At 37.7% G+C, this 20,784-nt stretch overlaps 1 protein-coding gene across 2 annotated transcripts in view; it reads right to left on the bottom strand.

The window, feature by feature from the left end:
- Window positions 1-1,571: 1,571 nt before the first annotated feature.
- Window positions 1,572-20,784, bottom strand: part of llgl2 (LLGL scribble cell polarity complex component 2) — a 35,084-nt gene continuing 15,871 nt past the window's right edge. Inside the window, exons 4-26 of one of the 2 annotated variants that reach the window (XM_079845944.1) lie at window positions 20,254-20,335; window positions 19,791-19,906; window positions 18,693-18,851; window positions 18,089-18,251; window positions 17,855-17,987; window positions 17,077-17,131; window positions 16,559-16,713; window positions 16,180-16,391; window positions 15,865-15,932; window positions 11,384-11,537; window positions 11,160-11,264; window positions 8,928-9,220; window positions 7,901-8,048; window positions 7,600-7,750; window positions 7,346-7,462; window positions 5,727-5,893; window positions 5,387-5,648; window positions 5,130-5,292; window positions 4,999-5,027; window positions 3,944-3,991; window positions 3,487-3,529; window positions 3,331-3,392; window positions 1,572-2,575 (exon numbers count right to left, since the gene is read on the bottom strand). In XM_079845944.1, the coding sequence (XP_079702070.1) occupies window positions 2,571-2,575; window positions 3,331-3,392; window positions 3,487-3,529; window positions 3,944-3,991; window positions 4,999-5,027; window positions 5,130-5,292; window positions 5,387-5,648; window positions 5,727-5,893; window positions 7,346-7,462; window positions 7,600-7,750; window positions 7,901-8,048; window positions 8,928-9,220; window positions 11,160-11,264; window positions 11,384-11,537; window positions 15,865-15,932; window positions 16,180-16,391; window positions 16,559-16,713; window positions 17,077-17,131; window positions 17,855-17,987; window positions 18,089-18,251; window positions 18,693-18,851; window positions 19,791-19,906; window positions 20,254-20,335 (2,890 nt within the window). In that variant the 3' untranslated portion in view covers window positions 1,572-2,570. The remainder of the gene's footprint in view (window positions 2,576-3,330; window positions 3,393-3,486; window positions 3,530-3,943; window positions 3,992-4,998; window positions 5,028-5,129; window positions 5,293-5,386; window positions 5,649-5,726; window positions 5,894-7,345; window positions 7,463-7,599; window positions 7,751-7,900; window positions 8,049-8,927; window positions 9,221-11,159; window positions 11,265-11,383; window positions 11,538-15,864; window positions 15,933-16,179; window positions 16,392-16,558; window positions 16,714-17,076; window positions 17,132-17,854; window positions 17,988-18,088; window positions 18,252-18,692; window positions 18,852-19,790; window positions 19,907-20,253; window positions 20,336-20,784) is intronic. The other variant, XM_079845945.1, reaches the window with a different exon arrangement.

Genomic DNA, 20,784 nt, shown 5'->3' with positions numbered 1-20,784 from the left:
ATATCAGGTAAACATTTGAGCTACTGCGATTAGGGAACAAAGCATCTCTCAATAATAGATGATCAAAACTCTTGGCTGAGTGTGTATAATAACTGACCAAGGACATTTCTTATCAAATGTTTTCAAAAGCTACAACCACATTACAAGCAGCCATAAATGAATAGACAGATGCAGTTATAGTTATAGCACTTAGAAAAAAGGGATATGGAGTTTATTAACCAATTTCACTCTAGCTTTCTAAGTGTAATTGCGGGCCACTTTTAATTAAAAAATGCACTGTTAATCCAGATAAGTTGAATTTTGACTTTAAAAAATTGAGGAAACTGGTTCCCCTAAAAAATTAAGTAATGTGAACTTAAAAATTTGAGTTCATGTACAGTAAAATAACTTGTAATATCAATTACTTTGTAGTTATTACACATGCACTGCAAAAAATGCTTTTCTTACTTAGCATTTTTTTCTTGTTTTCAGTCCAAATATCTAAAAAATCTTACATTAAGAAGCATTTACTAGACAAGCAAAAGTAAATAGTAAATGCTTCTTAATGTAAGATTTTTTAGATATTTGGACTGTAAACAAGACAAAAATACTAAGTAAGAAAATAATTTTTTGCGGTATAAAATATTTAGGTTCAATGTACTATAAGTTAAGTTTATATCAATTGTTTTATTTTTTTATTTGTTAAACTAGAAAATTAAAGGGGAAAAGCAAAAGGTATATTCATACAATTTTCAGCTTTAGTTCAATTCAATTCCAAAACATATACACCGTAAAAATAAATTTGTTTACTTCATTCAATTGTGCAAACTCGTTGTCTCAAATTGTTCTTACTTAAACCGTTTAAGTTTTGTCAACTTAATTCTATCTGTGATCTTAACAAGTGTACTCCCAAAGTGCATTGCAGCATGAATAAATACGTTTTTGGCTTTATTTTATTTACCATTTGTCTTTTGTCAGTAACCCCAATAACGACAGCAAATAAAATAGTAAAGGACTTATTAATAATAAACATTAAAAATAAACAATAAGAAGTTTCCATTGTTGTGTTTTGCATGCTGAATGTTGAAGTATGTGTGTGACTCAAGCATGGTCGAATGCAAGATAATGTCACAAATATAGAGGGATTATATCAACAATTAAAAGTACAAATGTCAAAAGATCATTATTTGACATGAAAAATAGTTATGTTATATATCATTAATTCACAGATTATATTTTTGCCCTCAAAAATCTTTTGCCCGCCTGTTTTTTTGTTGCCAAAATGGTACTCAAACCAGTCAAGTAATGTTTTCTTGGGTTTTCTAATGAAGGCATAGCATGCAAATAGTTCAGATTGCTAAATTGTTTTAAGTAAATTCAACAAATTATTGGACATTAATTAAAGTTTACTAAAAAAAAAAAGTCTTCGTAAGAACAACTGTTGGACTTTACAATGTAGACTTGAAAAAAAAAGTTTTAGAGTCTTTATATTTAAAAAAATATATATGTTTTTGCTTGCACCTCTATTACCAAGACTGAAACTCAACCAGAATGAGAAAATGAATCAAATGATTAAAAAAAAGACAGTAGTTTGTGTGAAAAAATCTTTACTGAGAAGACTGTAGTGAAGTTACAAAGAATAATAATTAGTGTTCTCATACATAATCATGTTTCTACAAAAATATATTCTAGAACCCCCCAAAGAAAACGCTAATCGCATTTCAGGAGACAGTACCAAAATATTTCCTCAGATCAGAAAATACAGCCCTCCGTAAAAGGAACCCACCGTCAAAACAGGTACGGATTTTCATATACACATATATTAAAACATTTGACTACAATATTTTAAAATTACATTCCTAAATTACATCATTCATTATTGGCATAACAAAAATGTTTTACATTAAAAAAAAATAAAAGAAATTAAAAACCTAGCCCCTCAGAAAGCTGTACACCCTAGAAACTACAGCATATGTACTACACAGTAGTGTACGAGTACCTATAAGAACTTTTATCTACCCACTGTTCTCATTGGCGTGGACGGGGGAAAGGCAACACTACTTGTGGAATACTCAGTAGGGTTTTAAATGTGTATGTGGTTTAATGCAACCATGTATTAGCATCTAGTGCTAGCATTGCATTGTCGTCCTATCCCAATTGGTCAGCAACAGCTTATGGCATCTTCACCCAGGTATTATACACCATCTATGCAAATTCTGAGGTCCATAATTTGGTATAAAAGAAAAATCATGCATTTCAAATTAAGTTAAAAAAACAAAATTGTCAGTCTTTCAAATGCCACTGCTCAGGTTGCTGCAAAGGTGGACGCTGGTGAAGTGAAGGTGGTTGGTCAGCATGTAATGGATTCAGTGGAGATACAGTGATTGGTCTTTGCAGGCACAGGTGGTGGTCCCTCGCTCTCCTCTCTCTGTTGTCTCCCTGGGTGTAGAAGCTCTTGAGTGGGAGGTTCCTCTCTCCAGGGCAAGGCTCTCTCATGGTTCAGTAGTGGTACTAGCAGTAGTGTTCATATTGTAAGCAAGTTTGGAATGAAGAGCGAATCCAGAATCGTTCAGGCACTGGGAATAAAAGGCTCAGTCTGTGGACGCAGCAGAGAGCAAAGAAATGCAATGAACATAAAGCTCAAAAGTTATACAATAATAGTTTTCTCTAAACAAAGATCAAGGTTCAATTAGAACTGTTGTGATAATGACATTTTGGCTGACAAACTGAATATTAGAAATAATTGTGACAGGTCATGTGACAGTTCATTAGTGATTTAGTTACCTTGAATTTAAATAAATGTGTGAGGAAATCAGAGTTGTGTTCACATTTAATGCTAATAATAATAAATTAATTAATATTGTTATTATTATCATCATCATCACAATTATTATTATTAGAGCAGTTGCTAAGAAATATTCTAGAAAAATCTAGATAAATATTCTCATCTCCTCTGAATTTGAAAATGGTCTAAGACCGAAAATATATTTTTTATTTCACACTGTAGTTTGTATAACCCGGCCCTCCTGAATATATTATTATTATTATTATTAAATCAACAACCAAAAAATAATGATGTTATTATTAGTAGTAGTATTAGTATTAAAGTTGTCTTTATCTTGTATGATAATGACCTGTACAAACCAAAGAAATTTGAACTTACTCAAAGTGAATCCCAAGCACATGGCGTTTATTATGCACAATATGCAAACTTGACCCACTTTTAAATTAACAAAATTCCCTAGTTTGGAAGGCAATGATCACTGTTCTCTCAAATTCTTACAATAGGGCTTGTTACAATATGACTATTGGAATAACAATCTATGCTAATTAGGAATAGAAAATAATTACCTCCATTGCTCAGCATATTGCCTGCTTTTGGCTTAGTCTTCAGATTGTTCTCAAGGAACGTCCTTTAAACAAGCAATTTACAGATTATTCAAACCTTACGAACATGAATGAATATTAATAAAGTAATACAATTTACATTCAATTAAACTTCCTTACGTTTGATCTCCTTCTAAGGACTTCTGGATCTCCTGAAGCACACCTGTGTTAGAGCAAGATGTGATTCCAACAAATACTCCAAGTCTTTCTTGCAAATCACTAAGACACTGACTAAATACTACGAGTAGAGCAAACACCATCCTCACTGGAACTGCTTGTAAAGTACTTAGAAATGAGCTCTTCTGTTTATAAACAGCTACTACTCATTATAATATCTTTTGCACAGATATTAATATGACAGTATTATTGTGCAGGCAGGTGGAAGTGTTACAGATCATGCACACACGTCTGCACAGACCAGGCCACGATTAATCATACAGCATGTTTCGATTATTGTTTTAGGCCAATTGCATGTCACAAAACATACACAGCAAGCAAGATACAACCAATCTGAGGTGTTTTACATCTAAACTACTTCAGAATATCCTGTCTAACTGCTGATTCCTCATGTACTCACTCTCATCGTTGAGCAAAGCATGCTCCATTACTTGTCTAGCAGAATTCTCTGGAACACACAAGCACACTGATCAGTCGGGCTAAAGCTTGCAAATGCATTAAAGAGGAGTTATAAATACAATCCATAATTGTTGAAACTGGCAGGCCACAACAGTGTTGTTTTAGTACAGTTTATATATATATATCAAATGTAATATTACGGTAGCTTTTATTTTAATATGTTTAGTTTTAACTTTAATGTCAGTAATTTAGTTTTGTTCTTTTGTAATTTATGTCAATATTTATGACAATATTATAATTTTTTTCATTTTTAGTAATTTTAGTACTTCAACTAGTTTTATATTAACTTTTATCCAACAAAAATTTTGTTTAGTTACTTGCCAATGCAATATTTCTAATTTTCATTTATGTTTTCGTTTAAAGTTTACATTTTATTTCAATAAACAAAAACTATTTTTAATAGTTTTAGTTACCAATAACTCATGATGACAAATTATCTAATAAAGTATAATTAAACAATGGGTCTCATTCACTAACCGTGTATAGAATTTGCATTCTAAACTTACAAAAAAATTAAGGAAAAACTGAAATACAACTAAATATGAATTATACACAGTTATTAGTGAATGAGACCCAATGCCAGTGCATCTGATACAACTCCTACTTGTCTAATAACATGCACAAACTCAGAATTATGATATTTGTGAGTACATGTGAAGACTGTATTATACCAGTATGTATGTATGCATGTATGTATGCATGCATGCATGCATGTATGTATGCATGTATGTATGTAACAGTATATATACTTGGTGCTTATATGAGTTTATGAGCTTTTAGCAAAATTCTAAGTATTAATGTGGCACCGTTTCATCAGTTACGGATTGTCTGTAAGCATGGACAGAAGTCTTTTGCATGAGTGACTTATGGGAATAAAATGGGGAAGCATTCAACAAAGCACTAAGAGCATGCATGTTTTAGGATTGGATGCTTAGTTTGCACAATTCACACAGATAAAATAAATAAATAAAATAAAAAACACGCTCTGAATCTCACCATATCCGTCACTCTCCCTTTTGAAATTTCTGGAAAGACCGAACAAACAAACATCAATATAAAAACACTCGTTAATCCTTGACAACAGGAAAGAAATAATGAATTCTGAACTCTCACACAACTACACACACCTGTGTTCCGTAGGTACTCCATCTGGCTGGTCCCTGTGGACGGGACTTGATGGGGTCTTGGACCTCATCTGTAGGGGAGCCTTAACCAGACAGTGTGGTTCCACCACCCAGCGGGTGGAGAGAGAAAACCGCTCGAACTCAGACGGGGAGATCAGGTAGAAACCTAAAAGAGGACGAGATTGACAGTTTAAAAGTAGATTCATGCTGTTACATAAGTGAGTAAATGCACTGTGTGTGTAAAAGTGAGCATTTCCTACCTTGGCCATATTTGGTGAAAACACAAGATGCGATTCCACTGACGTCTTCTCTTCGTATGCAAGGATAGTGGACGAGCATTTTGATGGAGGGCAGAGAGATGACATGTAGCTCACCCTGATTGGTCAGCACCACCAGGCTGCTCTCCAACTGTTCATCGCTCCGAGAGCCAAACCAAGCCACGCCCACACGGCGCACACGAGAGCCGTCAACTGCTGTCAGCTTCAGCTTAGACTTACTGCTCACTTTAGGTAGGGTAAACAGCTGTGCAGACATAAATACGATAAGACACACAATCTATGTTGGCAATGGGGGAAAAATAAGGCTGGTGCAAATTCTCACCTTAAATTGCTCCTCTGACACAACCAATAAATGGTGCGAACCGTGCATTTCAGGACTGCGTGCCAGATCATGGGCCACCTCCAGGGGCTCGGGCAGAGGGGAGCCCTTGCCATCCAAGACCACCAAACCAACCACTGGAGCGCGATGCATCAATTGAATCTCTTTAGCTGGGGATGGAGAAGCACTTTTTATAGAAGATCTGTTTATTTAAGCAGGGTTTCTGCACACTACTGTTCAAAAGTTTGGGGTCAGTAACTAAGGGTTTACACATTTATGCTCATAAAGGCTGCATTTATTTGATACCCCCCCCCCCCCCCCCCAGTAAAAAAATAATATTAAGAAATATTTTTACAATTATTACAATATAATTATATACAATAATCCATTTTAAAATGTAATCTTTTCCTGGAATACAAAACTGGACTTTCAGAAGCCAAGAGCCTTCATCGTCACATGATCCTTCAGAAATCATTCTAGTGTGCTGATTTTAAGTTATTATCTTTCTTGAAAATAGTTGTGTGGCATAATTTTGTGGAAACGGTGTACATTTTTTCAGGATTCTTTGATGGAAGAGAAAGATAGAAAGAACAGCATTTAAAAAAAAAAAAAACGAATCTTTGTAACATTGTAAATGTCTTTTACTGTCACTTTTGGTCAGTTTAATGAGTTCTTGCTAGGGATGTCCCGATCAGGTTTTTTGTGCCCCCGATACGATCCGAGTCACTTAATATTGAGTATCTGCTGATACCTAGACCCGATCCAAAACTTGTATTTTCCTAGTGCTTGTTGCGCACTTCAAGTACATTAAAAGTTATTGAAATAATTCCAATGTATAGAGGGATGTACAGAGTGTTTCTCAGAGGCTCAAATGTAAAAAAGGGGTTATTTATTACTATAGAGTAACACACATTATAAAGACATTGGTAGATGTAAACATCTGTTATAATAGTGGAAATTTGCAAACAGACTGTGTGGTCACAATTATGAATATGGGACTCCTGATATAAGATTCTTATATTTACAATAAGCAGAATAATTGCAACAAAAAGAAGAAGTGCATTTAAGGTTAGAAAGCATGAAGCTCACGGCGTCAGAATGCCAGTCTGTCAGTCAAGTCCAAAGCAAGACGCAACCCATAGCAATGCTTTATGGCAACGACGTCTCAGACAGTCTGACGGCAGATAAAAAATGAACAGTAAATAAACGAGTGATTCGTTACGGTTGACCAACCCACTTGAAGGTGCATACCGTGCGACAGCTGGCGTAAAATAAAGGATCGGGCTTAGGATAGTCGATACCGATCAGATAAAAAATGCTTAATCTGCCCAAATATGGATCTTAGAGATCGGCTCGGGACATCACCAGTTCTTGCTGAATAAAACTATTAATTCAAAAAAAAAAATTAATCTCTTTACAGTGATTTTATCATGTTTAAATGTATAGAAGTAGAGTGCGGCTGAAAAAACTGTGGTGAAATCACTAACACAAAACTTTAAAAGTTTATTACTTTTAGAAAACATCAGCAACAATATAATAGCATTTATTAAATTAATAATATGTCTGTTCATCTGCTTCAGAGTTGAAGAGCTCTTGTCATTTATATACCATTTCCTTTTTACCTGCATGAGCCACTACTGGATCCTCCGCCCTTCGTTCCAGTGACGGCACGCGGAGAACGTATGCAAAGACAGCTCCGCCATTGGTTCCTGCCCACAGTGAGGGCATACTGTGAGAACCTGAGGAAGAGAGGGGCAGATGATGAAGGTCTTCTGCTAGTCATACACATGCCATCTGAGAGGATACATTGGGAATAAGACTGATACTAACCCTAAATGTAATAATCAACGATTAAAAAAAACACTGTGGTACTCACTATCACTGACAAACGTATCTGCGAAGTAGAGTGTTCTGACAAGGCCCGTGAAGGAGTCGTCAGAAGAACGGGCTTCAATCTTTCTCTGTACAGGAGCCAACTCCATCTCCTGCAGAGCTTCGGCCTCCAGCCTGGCATTGATCTCCTGCAGCTGTAGAAACATTCATATTTACTATCAAGCCAGAGCCACCGTTTCAACAACTATGCTACGCTACTAAACAACTGCATGCATAATGCCTAGTCACATGTTCGTTTGACTGCTGAATAACTGAAGCACTATCTAAAGAGAGCCAATACGCACCTTGGCTGCGTTGTTAGTGTGGTGTTTTCGCATGGAGACCCGGCTGCGGCGAATCCTGCGGAAGGACTGTCGCAGGGACTTTTTGATGGACTTGACGCGTGACAGTGGCCCCTCCAAAGCCATCTGATCACTGGGGTTTAGGGTACACCTGCAAACAGACAACAAACAACTATTAGCATTATTTGCAAGAGGACAAAAAAAAAAAAAAACAACTGATGGAATTTATGATTTTAAATGACCTTAAACAGGTCCAATGGTCTTAACAGTTTAATCTTAAGACTTGTGTTCATAAATAAAAGGCTTGAAATTACTTAAACTGATAATTATACATTGTAGCTACATGCATATATTTAAAAAAAAAAAAGCTAAAACAAACTAAATTAAACTTTGTGCCACATATCAAGTCAAAAGAGTGGCAATTTTGAAAACCCTAAAAATAAATATGACTAAGATAAAAATTTTTTTTTTAAAAATCCCAGTTGTTTTAAATTGTAATATTTCGCAATATTACTGTTTTTAGGGTATTTTAATAAAAATAAATGCAGCCTTGGGGAAGTACAAGAGACTTAAAATAAACTTATTGAACCCAAACTTTTGAACAATAGTGTAATTTACTGTCTAATAAAAGTATGAACATTTGACTAGTATTGCACAAAAAAATTATACAAATGTTTTTTTTATATTTAATTTTATATTATATTTCAACATGTTTAACATAAAAGATTTGAATGAAAAGCCAGTCTGTCATATGATTAGTGAATCAGACTAGAAGCTGCTTTCCCACTGACGCATTTAGCATGATAAAAATACACCATGGTGACAAACACTATAGCTAAAATAAAGACTTCCCTTTTTGAAGGGAACATTTCTTTTGACAATTGTGGTGATCACATCAGTCTAATATGCTTTATATTTCAGGTTATTTTTTAAGGATATTCCTTAATGTTCATTTGTATATTTGTAACGGACAGATTAACCTTTTGCACTTATAAAACTGGAATACTATTTAAAATGGTACTCTTCTCACTTGACAAAGACGTTATTCCTCTGATGGTAGTCATATAGACCAAAGCCATGGCTGGTACCGAAGGCCACCAGTTTCCATTCTGAGTGAAGAGCGATTGCTGTGACCACAGCGGGCGGCTGGCACTGCACCAGGGCGAAGGGCTGGAATCCTGGAGGGAACAGCACCGGCTCCTCCTTCACGTCTAGACGTGCCTGGCCCTTCCAGCGGAAGCCTTCCTGACCCTGCAGCAGGTCCACCACTGTAGCCTCAACCATCTGCTCGGCAGCTTCATCGTTCAGCTCCAAAACCAGAATCTGAGTGGGACGAGGAAGACAAAGAGAGAAATTACATTTAAGACCTTTTGATAGAAGCAAATGAAAAAATAAAACGGCAATCTCTCAAATGTGCAAACAAATTTCCTCAGACTAAACCTGTAAAACATACGTACATACGTTTTTTGTTCTTACAGCTCAATTCATATAGCGTGCTAAGAGCTTTGGGTAGCATTCTGCCAGCACATCAACATAACTGTACTGAATCCTCTCAGTAGTTCAGTGAAGGGCAGAGCTATTGATCCTGAAGAGTGTTTTTTCACTGAGCTCATCTCATTTCCTAATGGCAGACATGTTGTGTAGTGGACTGTTAATAAGCTGCTAAAACAGAGCGCTTTAGTCAAGTTCTCGCTCATGATTAATTATCAGCAGTGACTAAAAAGTATAAGAAATCAGATAGTTTCCTTGACAACTAAATGCACTGGAGGTCAAAGTCTTTTTTGTTGTTGTTGAAAGAAATTAAAACTTTTATTCAGCAAGGATGCATTAAATTGATCAAAAGTGACAGTAAAAACATTATGTTACAAAAGATTTCCATTTTAAAATCAATGCTGTTCTTTTGAACTTAAATCAAATCATCTTTATGGAATCATGGTTTCAACAAAAATATTATCAAGCACAACGTTTTCAAGTGATAATAAAAAAAAAAAAATGTTTCTTGAAAAAAATCAGCATATTAGAATGATTTCTGAAATATCATGTGACTGGAGAAATGATACTGAAAATGCAGCTTTCCCCCCACTGGAATTATATTTTAAAATGTATTTAAACAATTTTTTAAAATTGTAATAATATTTCACAATATTAATTTTTACTGATATTTTCATCAAATAAATGCAGCTCTGGTGAGAATAAGAGACAAGCCACTAGTTTAGGGTACAGTTCTCACTATTAACGAACTATTAACTACGACTTTTGCCTCAATGCACTCCTAATTACTGCTTATTAATAGTTAGTAAGGTAGTTGTTAAGTTTAGGTATTGGGTAGGATTAAGGGATGTAGAACATGGTCATTAATATTGGCAATTAATAAATAGCCAATATCCAAGTAATATGCATGCTAATAAGCAACTAGTTAAAGGGATAGTTCACCCAAAAACGAGCCCATGATTTTCTCACCCTCAAGTCATCCTAGGTGTATATGATATTTTTCTTTCAGATGAATACAATCAGAGTTACATTTAAAATTACCCTGGCTCTTCCAAGCTTTATAATGGCTGTTTCTGTTCATAAGTTCATAAAAATGCATCCATCAATCATATAACTGCTCCATATGGCTCCGGAGGGTTAATAAAGGCCTTCTGAAGCGAAGCCATGCATTTGTGTAAGAAAAATATCCATATTTAAATCTTTACAAACTGTAAACTCTAATTTCCGCTAACTGTCGTAGGCGCGTTCCAGCGTATAACGTAGGACGCAGGCGTATCGCAAGTTCCTGTGACGAAAGTGGAAGCGCAGAGGATAGAGCAAAACAAAATTTGGTTCTCATGAGAACTAGCATATTCTCACAGGAGTGTCCTACATCATATGCTGCAACGCCAGTCTTTCATGAACACATGTACGACAGTTAGCGGAAGTTAGAGATTACATTAAGTTAAATATGAATGTTTTTCTTACACAAACACATCGCTTTGCTTCAGAAGGCATTTATTAACCCCCCGGAGCCATGTGGATAACTTGTATGATGGATAGATGCACTTTTATGGACTTCAAAACAGAAACAGGCATAATGCTTTTGCATTTTTGGGTGAACTATTCCTTGAAAAGTGAGAATAACTAAAAATCACCAAAATATCTTAACCCCAAACTTTTGAATAGCAGTGTAAGTAATAACTGAACAAAAGTATCCATTTTTGGTATTGCTTGTTTTAATGATATGTGTGAACCGAGTCATCTCTTAAACTCCCACATGTGAACTCACTTGTCCTGCAGTTCCGGCCACTGTCAGATATCCGCTGTATTTACACAGATGGATCTTCTGAATGCCAAGCCGAGGGTCGTCGCTATATGGGTCAAAGCAGCCCACCTGATATATTGAAAAATAATAAATACACTGAATCAAATGGTTGATGAAAACAGTAAACAGCTGTGCTAATAATAAGATGTTGAGTGTGAGTGATGATGCTCGTTTTAGGTGAGACAGACCTTGCGGAACGGAGGCCACTCTCCCTCACTGCCCTGGTTCATGTTTTCATTTGGGTCGGCATCTGTGTGGAAGACTCCCGCCGTGCTGAGCTTGTACATGGGGTAAAGACAGACCCCTGAGGCATCCCAGAAACGCACCGTGCCATCTTCATGCCTTTCAAGAGGAAGAGGGATACAAAATATCCATTTTTAATAAACAGTTCCTTGTTCCATACAGGTGAAACCATTACAGCATATTAACTTTTTCCTTGTTATTCACATGGTTTCCATGAGAAGGGAAAAACCCAACTGTATTGAGCAAACATTTTAAACAGGGTCCAAGTACCAACAGGGTTGCCAAGTACCAAATGAGAGTAACAGCTTTGATTAAACAAAACAGAGTTACTGTACTAACTAAATAATATTCAATTTTAGCAATTTTAGCAATTTTAACCATGATACAAAAATAAGAATCTGACCTTTCCTGTTTTTATTATCTGATGAAAGTTATGAGAGCAAAACAAAATTCAACAGTCAAAAAGAACATTTTTATTACTGTTGTGCACCTACTAACAAAATTTCATTTTATTTTAGTTACTTTAGGGGTTTTTTTGTGTGGCATTTTTGGTTTCGCTGAAGTATCTATTCTATGAGTAACTACTGTTCAAAGGTCTGGGTCAGTAAGATTTTTTTTTTTAGAAATTAATACTTTTATTCAGCAAGGATGCCTTAAATTGATAAAGACAATTATTTCAATTTCTTTTGAATGTTCCGTTCATCAAAGAATCCTGGGGGGAATCAGTTTCCATAAAAATATTAGGCAGCACAACCGTTTTCAACATTGATAACAATAATATATAATCCACAACTAAGTACAGTGAGGAATAAGTATTTGAACACCCTGCTATTTTGCACAAAAAAAATCCAGAAATCACAATGTATGATTTTTTTAACTATTTATTTGTATGATACAGCTGCAAATAATTATTTGAACACCTGAGAAAATCAATGTTAATATTTGGTACAGTAGCCTTTGTTTGCAATTACAGAGGTCAAACGTTTCCTGTAGTTTTTCACCAGGTTTGCACACACTGCAGGAGGGATTTTGGCCCACTCCTCCACATAGATCTTCTCTAGATCAGTCAGGTTTCTGGCCTGTCGCTGAGAAACACGGAGTTTGAGCTCCCTCCAAAGATTCTCTATTGGGTTTAGGTCTGGAGACTGGGTAGGCCACGCCAGAACCTTGATATGCTTCTTACAGAGCCACTCCTTGGTTATCCTGGCTGTGTGCTTCGGGTCATTGTCATGTTGGAAGACCCAGCCTCGACCCATCTTCAATGCTCTAACTAAGGGAAGGAGGTTGTTCCCCAAAATGTTGCAATACAAGGCCCCGGTCATCCTCTCCTTAATACAGTGCAGTCGCCCTGTCCCATGTGCAGAAAAACACCCCCAAAGCATGATGCTACCACCCCCATGCTTCACAGTAGGGATGGTGTTCTTGGGATGGTACTCATCAATCTTCTTCCTCCAAACACGTTTAGTGGAATTATGACCAAAAAGTTCTATTTTGGTCTCATCTGACCACATGACTTTCTCCCATGACTCCTCTGGATCATCCAAATGGTCATTGGCAAACTTAAGACGGGCCTGGACATGTGCTGGTTTAAGCAGGGGAACCTTCCGTGCCATGCATGATTTCAAACCATGGCGTCTTAGTGTATTACCAACAGTAACCTTGGAAACGGTGGTCCCAGCTCTTTTCAGGTCATTGACCAGCTCCTCCCGTGTAGTTCTGGGCTGATTTCTCACCTTTCTTAGGATCATTGAGACCCCACGAGGTGAGATCTTGCATGGCGCCCCAGTCCGAGGGAGATTGACAGTCATGTTTAGCTTCTTCTATTTTCTAATGATTGCTCCAACAGTGGACCTTTTTTCACCAAGCTGCTTGGCAATTTCCCCGTAGCCCTTTCCAGCCTTGTGGAGGTGTACAATTTTGTCTCTAGTGTCTTTGGACAGCTCTTTGGTCTTGGCCATGTTAGTAGTTGGATTCACTACTGATTGTATGGGGTGGACTGGTGTCTTTATGCAGCTAACAACCTCAAACAGGTGCATCTAATTTAGGATAATAAATGGAGTTGAGGAGGACATTTTAAAGCGTTTTTACAGCGGAGAACAGTCAAATCCTTACACTGAATGCCACTAAAAATAGATCAGATATCTGTTATACATACGATGTATTTTCATTTAAATTAACTTAATCAATAAGCAGCGCAGGACCAATAAGTTCAGACCTAAAAGCCTATTATAAACAGATTTCCTCAAATAAGTTAGACTATATATGCCAGTACGTTACGGTATTGTTGTCCATTACCGCAGCAACCACTTGCGTGTCAGGGTTTGAAAACGCGTCTCATGTATGAAAATTATCTGTACACATGACGGGCGGCAATAATTTCGGAAGAAAAGCCTGATGTGTACTGACAACTGCATTATGTAACCGTATTTTATTAATTACAATGTTAAAGCAAGTGTCAAGCCAGTTTCATTCATAATGTTTCTACTTCTTGTAACATGACAGTTCATACTGGAGTGAAGCCGTTCTCATCATGTGATTGGGGAAAACATTTCTGAGGGCGTGGTGAGCTCGTGCCAGGGGCGCGGACAGTGAGCCGTTGGAAGTATCATCCTACGTCACGATGTACCACAATGTCCAATAAGAAAATTCAACTGCAGTAGCCACCGTTCAACCTTAAGGCCCGGGTATACTTCGGCCATCTGCGTTCGTGCACCGCCCGCATGACGTAATTTTCGTCATTCGCAGGGCTCGCGGCCGGCCACACACCCCGTCCGCGCGCAGCCCAAATTTTGAGACCGCGCGGACGGTCCGCATGCAACAGCGCATGCGCCAGCAGTACAGAAGAGTCCACTAGGTGGCAATACGCACAGTATTGAGCAGAGTGTTCAGCCGTCGAAGAAGAGTGTGCAAAGACCGGTTTAAAAACAACACGCTTGTTTGAGAATTTTTGATTCTTCAGTGTTTCTTCCAAACTATGTTGCAATGGTGAATGTACTACAGTTCTTCTCCGATCATGCACAGCGAATATCCCGTTGATGACAGGATTCAGTGCTGCCCTCCGATGTCTGGTAGAGCATAGACACTTTTTTACTGCGCATGTGTCAAACGCGATCCTCCGCGCGCATCCGTTGTGTAGTATACTTTGAAAGACGCGCGGACAGGTCTGCGCGCGTGACGCGTCCGGGCGCAGTAAGAGAAGTATACCCGGGCCTTTAAGAGGGCAGCACTTTGGCGGTTTTACACCATATTTTATAGAATTAAAACACTTTATACTCAAATGTCAAAACATTTTCTCGAATCAATGAACAGCATTGATAAAGCCCCAGTATTACAGATACTTAACTAAAAAAAGTTGGTTTAGGGTTTAGTTACCCTTTAAAAGGCAGACTCACAGGTCTTTGAGGGTCAGAGTTCTAGCTGATAGACAGGTGTTCAAATACTTATTTGCAGCTGTATCATACAAATAAATAGTTAAAAAATCATACAGAACTTGCAAAATAGCAGGGTGTTCAAATACTTATTTTCCTCACTGTATATTATAAATATTTTCTCATTTTCACACATTTATAATTATAAACGTGAAATGTTCTATGTTGAAACTTAAAGGAACACGCCAACTTTTTGGGACTTTAGCTCATTCACCGTATCCTCCAGAGTTAGATAAGTCCATTCATACCATTCTCATCTTCCATGCGTGCCATAACTCTGTCTGACGCACCCACCGCTAGCCTAGCTTAGCACAAAGGCTGGAGGTAAATGGCTCCATCTAGCCTACTGCTCAATAAGTGACAAAATAACGGCAACATTTTCTTATTTACATGTTGTGATGTGTATAGTTACATCGTGTACTAAGTGGAAAATGAAAAGTTGCGATTTTCTAGACCAATATGGCTAGGAACTATACTCTCATTCCTGCGTGATGATCAAAGAACTTTGTGCCATAGAATGGGTGCAGCAGGCACAATGATATTACAGCACGCTCTCTGTGCAAACAGGTTGTCACGTTGGTTATGTTGACGGAAGTTTGCCTATTTTCAGGCTCTGTGTAATATCATTGCGCCTGCTGCACCCATTGTACGGCACAAAGTTCCTTGATTATTCAAAGATTATTCAAAAGTCTGGGTCAGCAGGAATGAGAGCAACACAACATGTAAATAGGAAAATGTTGGCGTTATTTTGTCACTTATTGAGCAGTAGGCTAGATGGAGCCGTTTACCTCCAGTCTTTGTGCTAAGCTAGGCTAGCGGAGGGTGTGTCAGACAGAGTTATGGCACGCACGGAGATGAGAATGGTATGTATGGACTTATCTAACTCTGGGGGATACGGTGAATAAGCTAAAGTCCCAAAAAGTCAGTGTGTTCCTTTAACAGGGAATTCAAGACCATACACAAAGACAGACAGCATTAGATCACACAAATCTACTCACCCTGTGAGGAGCAGGTCTCTCTGGGGAGGGTCTGGGGCAAGATTCTGACCTCCATTTATAGGCCAAGGCTACAAAAAGACAGATTTGAAAATAAGAACTGAATAATTGTCCACGGTGCTGCTAAACAGAAACCATCAATACAACACTTGGCATACTTGTAGGCATGTTTTGAAGCCCACAGCTAACATTTAAACCAGAAATGGCAGTTCAAAGCCTTTCATGCGATTATTCTCTTCCTGGTGAGTGGTGTAATTGAGTAACATGCGATCTGAGCTTAATATTTCTGTATTTGTGCATGCATATACTTCTTCATACCTTCTTGGAGTAGTGTGTGTACTGCTGGGCTCCCGCAGCGTGCACTCTTTCCCACAGTTTAAGTGGGATGGAGGAGACGTGGTGTGAGCAGGTAATGGCTGAACAGTGTAATGGCACCAGGTAAGGCGTCTGGATGACGGGCCATCCCTCAGTCTGTAGATCCACCACAACAAGTTCCTCCTCCACCAAAACCACAAGAGCGCTCGGCTCACCTGCAATATGTACACATTTAGTCCACTTGTAGTAAGTGCGCTGACTGCAGCTCAGCTAATGTTTAAGTAGACGTAGAAGAAAGCATGTAAAGGAACCAAAACAGTGTGTTTGACATATTTGAGAGAGAAAAAAAAAGACCAATTAGTCTCTCAGTGTCTCTCTCTACCTTGGTGGTTTTCACCCTCGCGAATAACGAAGAAGTCGATAATACGTGAGGTGAAGTCCAGTGCTTCGTGGGTTTTGCTGTGGATGACGGAGATGCAGTGTCTGTCCCCGTAACTGGCCCTTGGCATCCCTCCGCTGAAGATGAGGAATGGAGGACTGGGAAGAGAGGATAGAAGTCTTATTATTGTGGATAAAGTATTTACTAAATGACTAATTTCCCTTGGCTCTCCCAGAACTTTCCAAATATTTCGATGAAAAAGGAGAACAATAAAAGCAACATGAAATGAAAGGACAGTATGATAAATCGGGCTAGAGATTAGTGGTACAAGAAAAATCAGATGGAGGATTTCAATGTGGAGTGGAACATATTAACGTCTATGAAAGGTTTAAATATTAAACAGACGGTGTGAGTCATGGTGAAGTACTCTGGGTTAATGACACCACAAGCAAACACACCTGTCTGAGTACTGTGAGTGTTCACTAACTGATGCTGTCTAATAAAGAATATACAAGACTCACCCTTGTTTTGATGGCAGCTGTACAATTTTGGATATGGCCTTGCAGGGGAAGGCACCTGTGTGGAGATGTACTTCATTTAATGGCATAAGGACAGATAGTTCATTATGAATACATTTTACCAGTCAAAGACACAGGCTTTGTTCCAAAACCTGGTGATCTGCCTACTAAGACAGCATTTCAGGCATCATATTAGGCACCAAAAGAAAGGCAACAACATTATGACACCTTTAAAGATGCCTTGATTTGACCAAATACTAAAGGTAGCATTGCGACAAGATCTTTGGAGAAAAAAAAAAGATTTTGATTACAAAAGTCAACTTAATTTAATATTTCATTCTTTTATTATTTATACATTCTCCAAAGAGTCCTGAAAAAGTCTCACATTTTCCACAAAAATATTAAGCATTGATAATAAGAAATGTTTTTTGAGCACCAAATCAGCACATTAGAAATGATTTCCGATGTATTGTGATACTGAAGACTGGCTTTAAAAATGAAGCTTTGCCATCACAGGAATAAATAAAACATTAAAATATATCCAGTTCTAAATTGTAATATTATTTCACAATATTACTGTTTTCCTGCATTTTGATCAAATAAATGCAGTGAGAAAAATAGTAAAACTACATGTGGATTGTATTCAAACATGCATATTCATAGAAAATCCTTTATTAACAGTCAAGAGGTTTTTTATTAAATGTAGTACATATGCAAAAAAGGACACACTTTCAGACAGCATAGGTTTTGGAACAGAAGTACACGGTAATGCCCGTCTTACCATACGGTATCTCCTGTTTCTCGGGCTCCATTTGCAGATCCTCACCAGTGACTGTCCACTGGCAGTAGCTCCCGTCACTATGGGAACTGAGAATGCTCCCACCATCCTCCATCCACCAAACACTCTCTAGTTGCTGCAGAAGACACAGAGAAATTATAGGCCTCTTTTTAGAATGCTTGATAAGAGTTTTGAGTTTCAGAGCTTAGGCGACAACATTCCAGTAATATACGCTACCTGTGTGCTGAGAAAGTGTTGGATGGGACGCTGCCGATCCAGATCCCACAGAACCATCAGGCCTCGGCTATAGCCGATCAGCACCTGCCGTGGGTTGAGCGGGTTCTCATGCAGAGCTTCCACACATTCCAGATTCCTGCGGCCAGCATAATCCTCTGGAACTCTGGGAAAGTAGCAGTGAACAGATCAGCGATCACAAAGAGTAACTGTAACAGTCGTCTCTCAGGCATGCGAAAATGTTACATAATACCATTCCAGAGAAACTATTTGAAGAATGTATGCGGTGTGTGTATATAGGCAAAATGAAATTGAGAGATTATAGAACAGCAGGTCACAAAACAAAGAAAAGTATATTAAATATGCTAATTTTAGTTCTTGCCTATACAGTGTTCATATGCAAGGTGACCAAACATTTTTAACACTATTTTGCAAAAGATAAAATACTGAAACATTAAAAAATTATTATGATTATTATTATTTCATCAGACACTTTTAAGATAAACACTTGCACAAATCCAACATTTAAAGCCAGCATACATTTTTTTTTATTATTGTGTTTTTGGCTTTACATGAATTCATAAGTCTGGCCAATGTGATGTCTGACCTGTTCTGTACATCCTCCACACTGATGTTGTTCTCCTCCAGCTCTCTGAAGCCTGGCACTTCCACAACAAACACGTGTCCTCCCTCTGTGCCCAGCAGCAGCAGCTCACCCGATGAGTGTGTCAGGACGGCCGTGACCCGTGTCACGCTGGGAGGGGCGCTGTCACATCACAAGGGGGTCAAAATGAAAGTGCTAGTGATTTGTTTTCTACCACAGATACACTTAGATTAGACACTGGATAGGGAGTTAGATTAGACTGCTGGCTTAGGTCAAATAGACTTTTCACTTTTTTCTTACAATGGATTATAAAGGTTTTATAACAAACATCAAAATGCGTCTTTTCTACGTATTCACATCAATAATTGCAACCAGTTGCAATACCGAAATAGTGCTGAGGTTCAACTAAACATAGACTTAAGTATATTTTATGTGCTAAAGTGGAACTATTGCAAGTATACTTTAGGTACACTTTAAATATCTTGCATTTAAAGACTGATAATATACAGTGATTATACTATCCTAACTAATAGTGATGTTAAAACACATTTTAGGCTTTATATTAAGAAATGAGCATTGTGCAATAAAGAAGTACTCCAAATAGAGTTTAATTATAATATTTATATCAGTAAGTGTCAAGCAATATGTCAGTTACTATGTTAATGGATTTGCATGAAACTTAGTATGAAATAAATGTATTTTAAATACATTAGGTATAGGTTTTTTTCACTATGGCACAACAAAAATAAAATCCATTCAAAACGATGAAAATGTCACTTGTTGTTGGTTAGATTAATTACATATTATAAAAACAGGTTTCAAGTAAGACATTAAAGTAATCATGGATGGATATAATATGACATCACAGATTGCAAAAAAAACAGCTACTTTGAATCATGGAAGTCACCTGACAGCATGTGTACACTATGTATGGATTCGGAGCACAAGTGAGCTTCAGAAGCGTCTGGATCAGTGTGACTCAGTGCTCATGTCTCATTCATCGGGTGTGTGAGCGTGAGCATCCGGGCAGATTAAAAACAGATCTTCAAGCATGATCATATTAGATCAAGATAAGTATGTAGGTGTGGGTTCTTGACTCACCCAGGTGGACCAGAGAGAGTGAAACGTCCTATCTCAAGCAGCTCAGACATGCCGTTATGGGCCCGAAGCGTCCACATGTGCAGACTGTTGTCATCCAGTAATGTGACAAACTCCACCTGCAAAAAATATATATATATATAATAATAAAAAACTGACATATCCAAATCCAAATATAGTCTGTCTCTCTGTCAATCATTTTGTGTTAAAATAATACAGTTAATATGGGATATAACATTTCTCACACCATGGTAATATTTTGATGATATGGCCTCCCTAATTTTAATTTATGCATATCATTAAGATGTTGCTTTCTGTGTAAATTCTTGAAATGGCAACCTCACCCAAAACCACTAATGATTCACTGGAAACCAAATCCCAAAAACTGGAATGAAACCCAAATGAACAAGCAAAAACAAATCTATGTGAGATCAAAAGGGGTCAGGATTAAAGTTCAAAGCCGTACCTGGTTTGGCAGGAAGTGCACCTGTGTAACTGCCGCATTCTCGTCGTGAAGTCCCATGAACTCCACACCTGGAGCTCCGTAACTGAGAACGGGTTAAGGAAACACATTGCAAACAAACAGCACACTGAAACAACTTATATTTGGAGTTTAAAATTGTGGGGTTCAAGCACATAGCACTGAAACACTATTGCATTGTTAGGATTTTCAAAGAGCAAAATGTTTCCCTAACAGTGATCGGGCAGACCAAACCGTATGTCATAGAAACGTTGAAGGATGGTAGTACTCACCCAGTCTACAACATCACCAAGGCTTGCCCCAATCAGCCTGACGGTGGCACTACAGTGGTCAAAAATCCTTGGCTCCAGACGCCTTTAAGTAGGTAATTGATGGTATATTACGCTATTTTTCATGCATGTACGTGATATTTATACGGTAAGATAGATCTCCCCGTTCTAAACAACTATGCCTCTAGCACCACAGCTGTCAATCAAATTGTTTGTTAAATAGATTTTTCAAGATTATTTGAAAAAC

The sequence above is a fragment of the Gobio gobio genome (genome assembly GCF_949357685.1).
Source record: "Gobio gobio genome assembly, chromosome: 20".
In the NCBI taxonomy this organism is placed as follows: Eukaryota; Metazoa; Chordata; class Actinopteri; order Cypriniformes; family Gobionidae; genus Gobio; species Gobio gobio.
The sequence above is the reverse complement of the archived record's forward strand: the minus strand, read 5'-3'. Positions and strand labels throughout refer to the sequence as shown.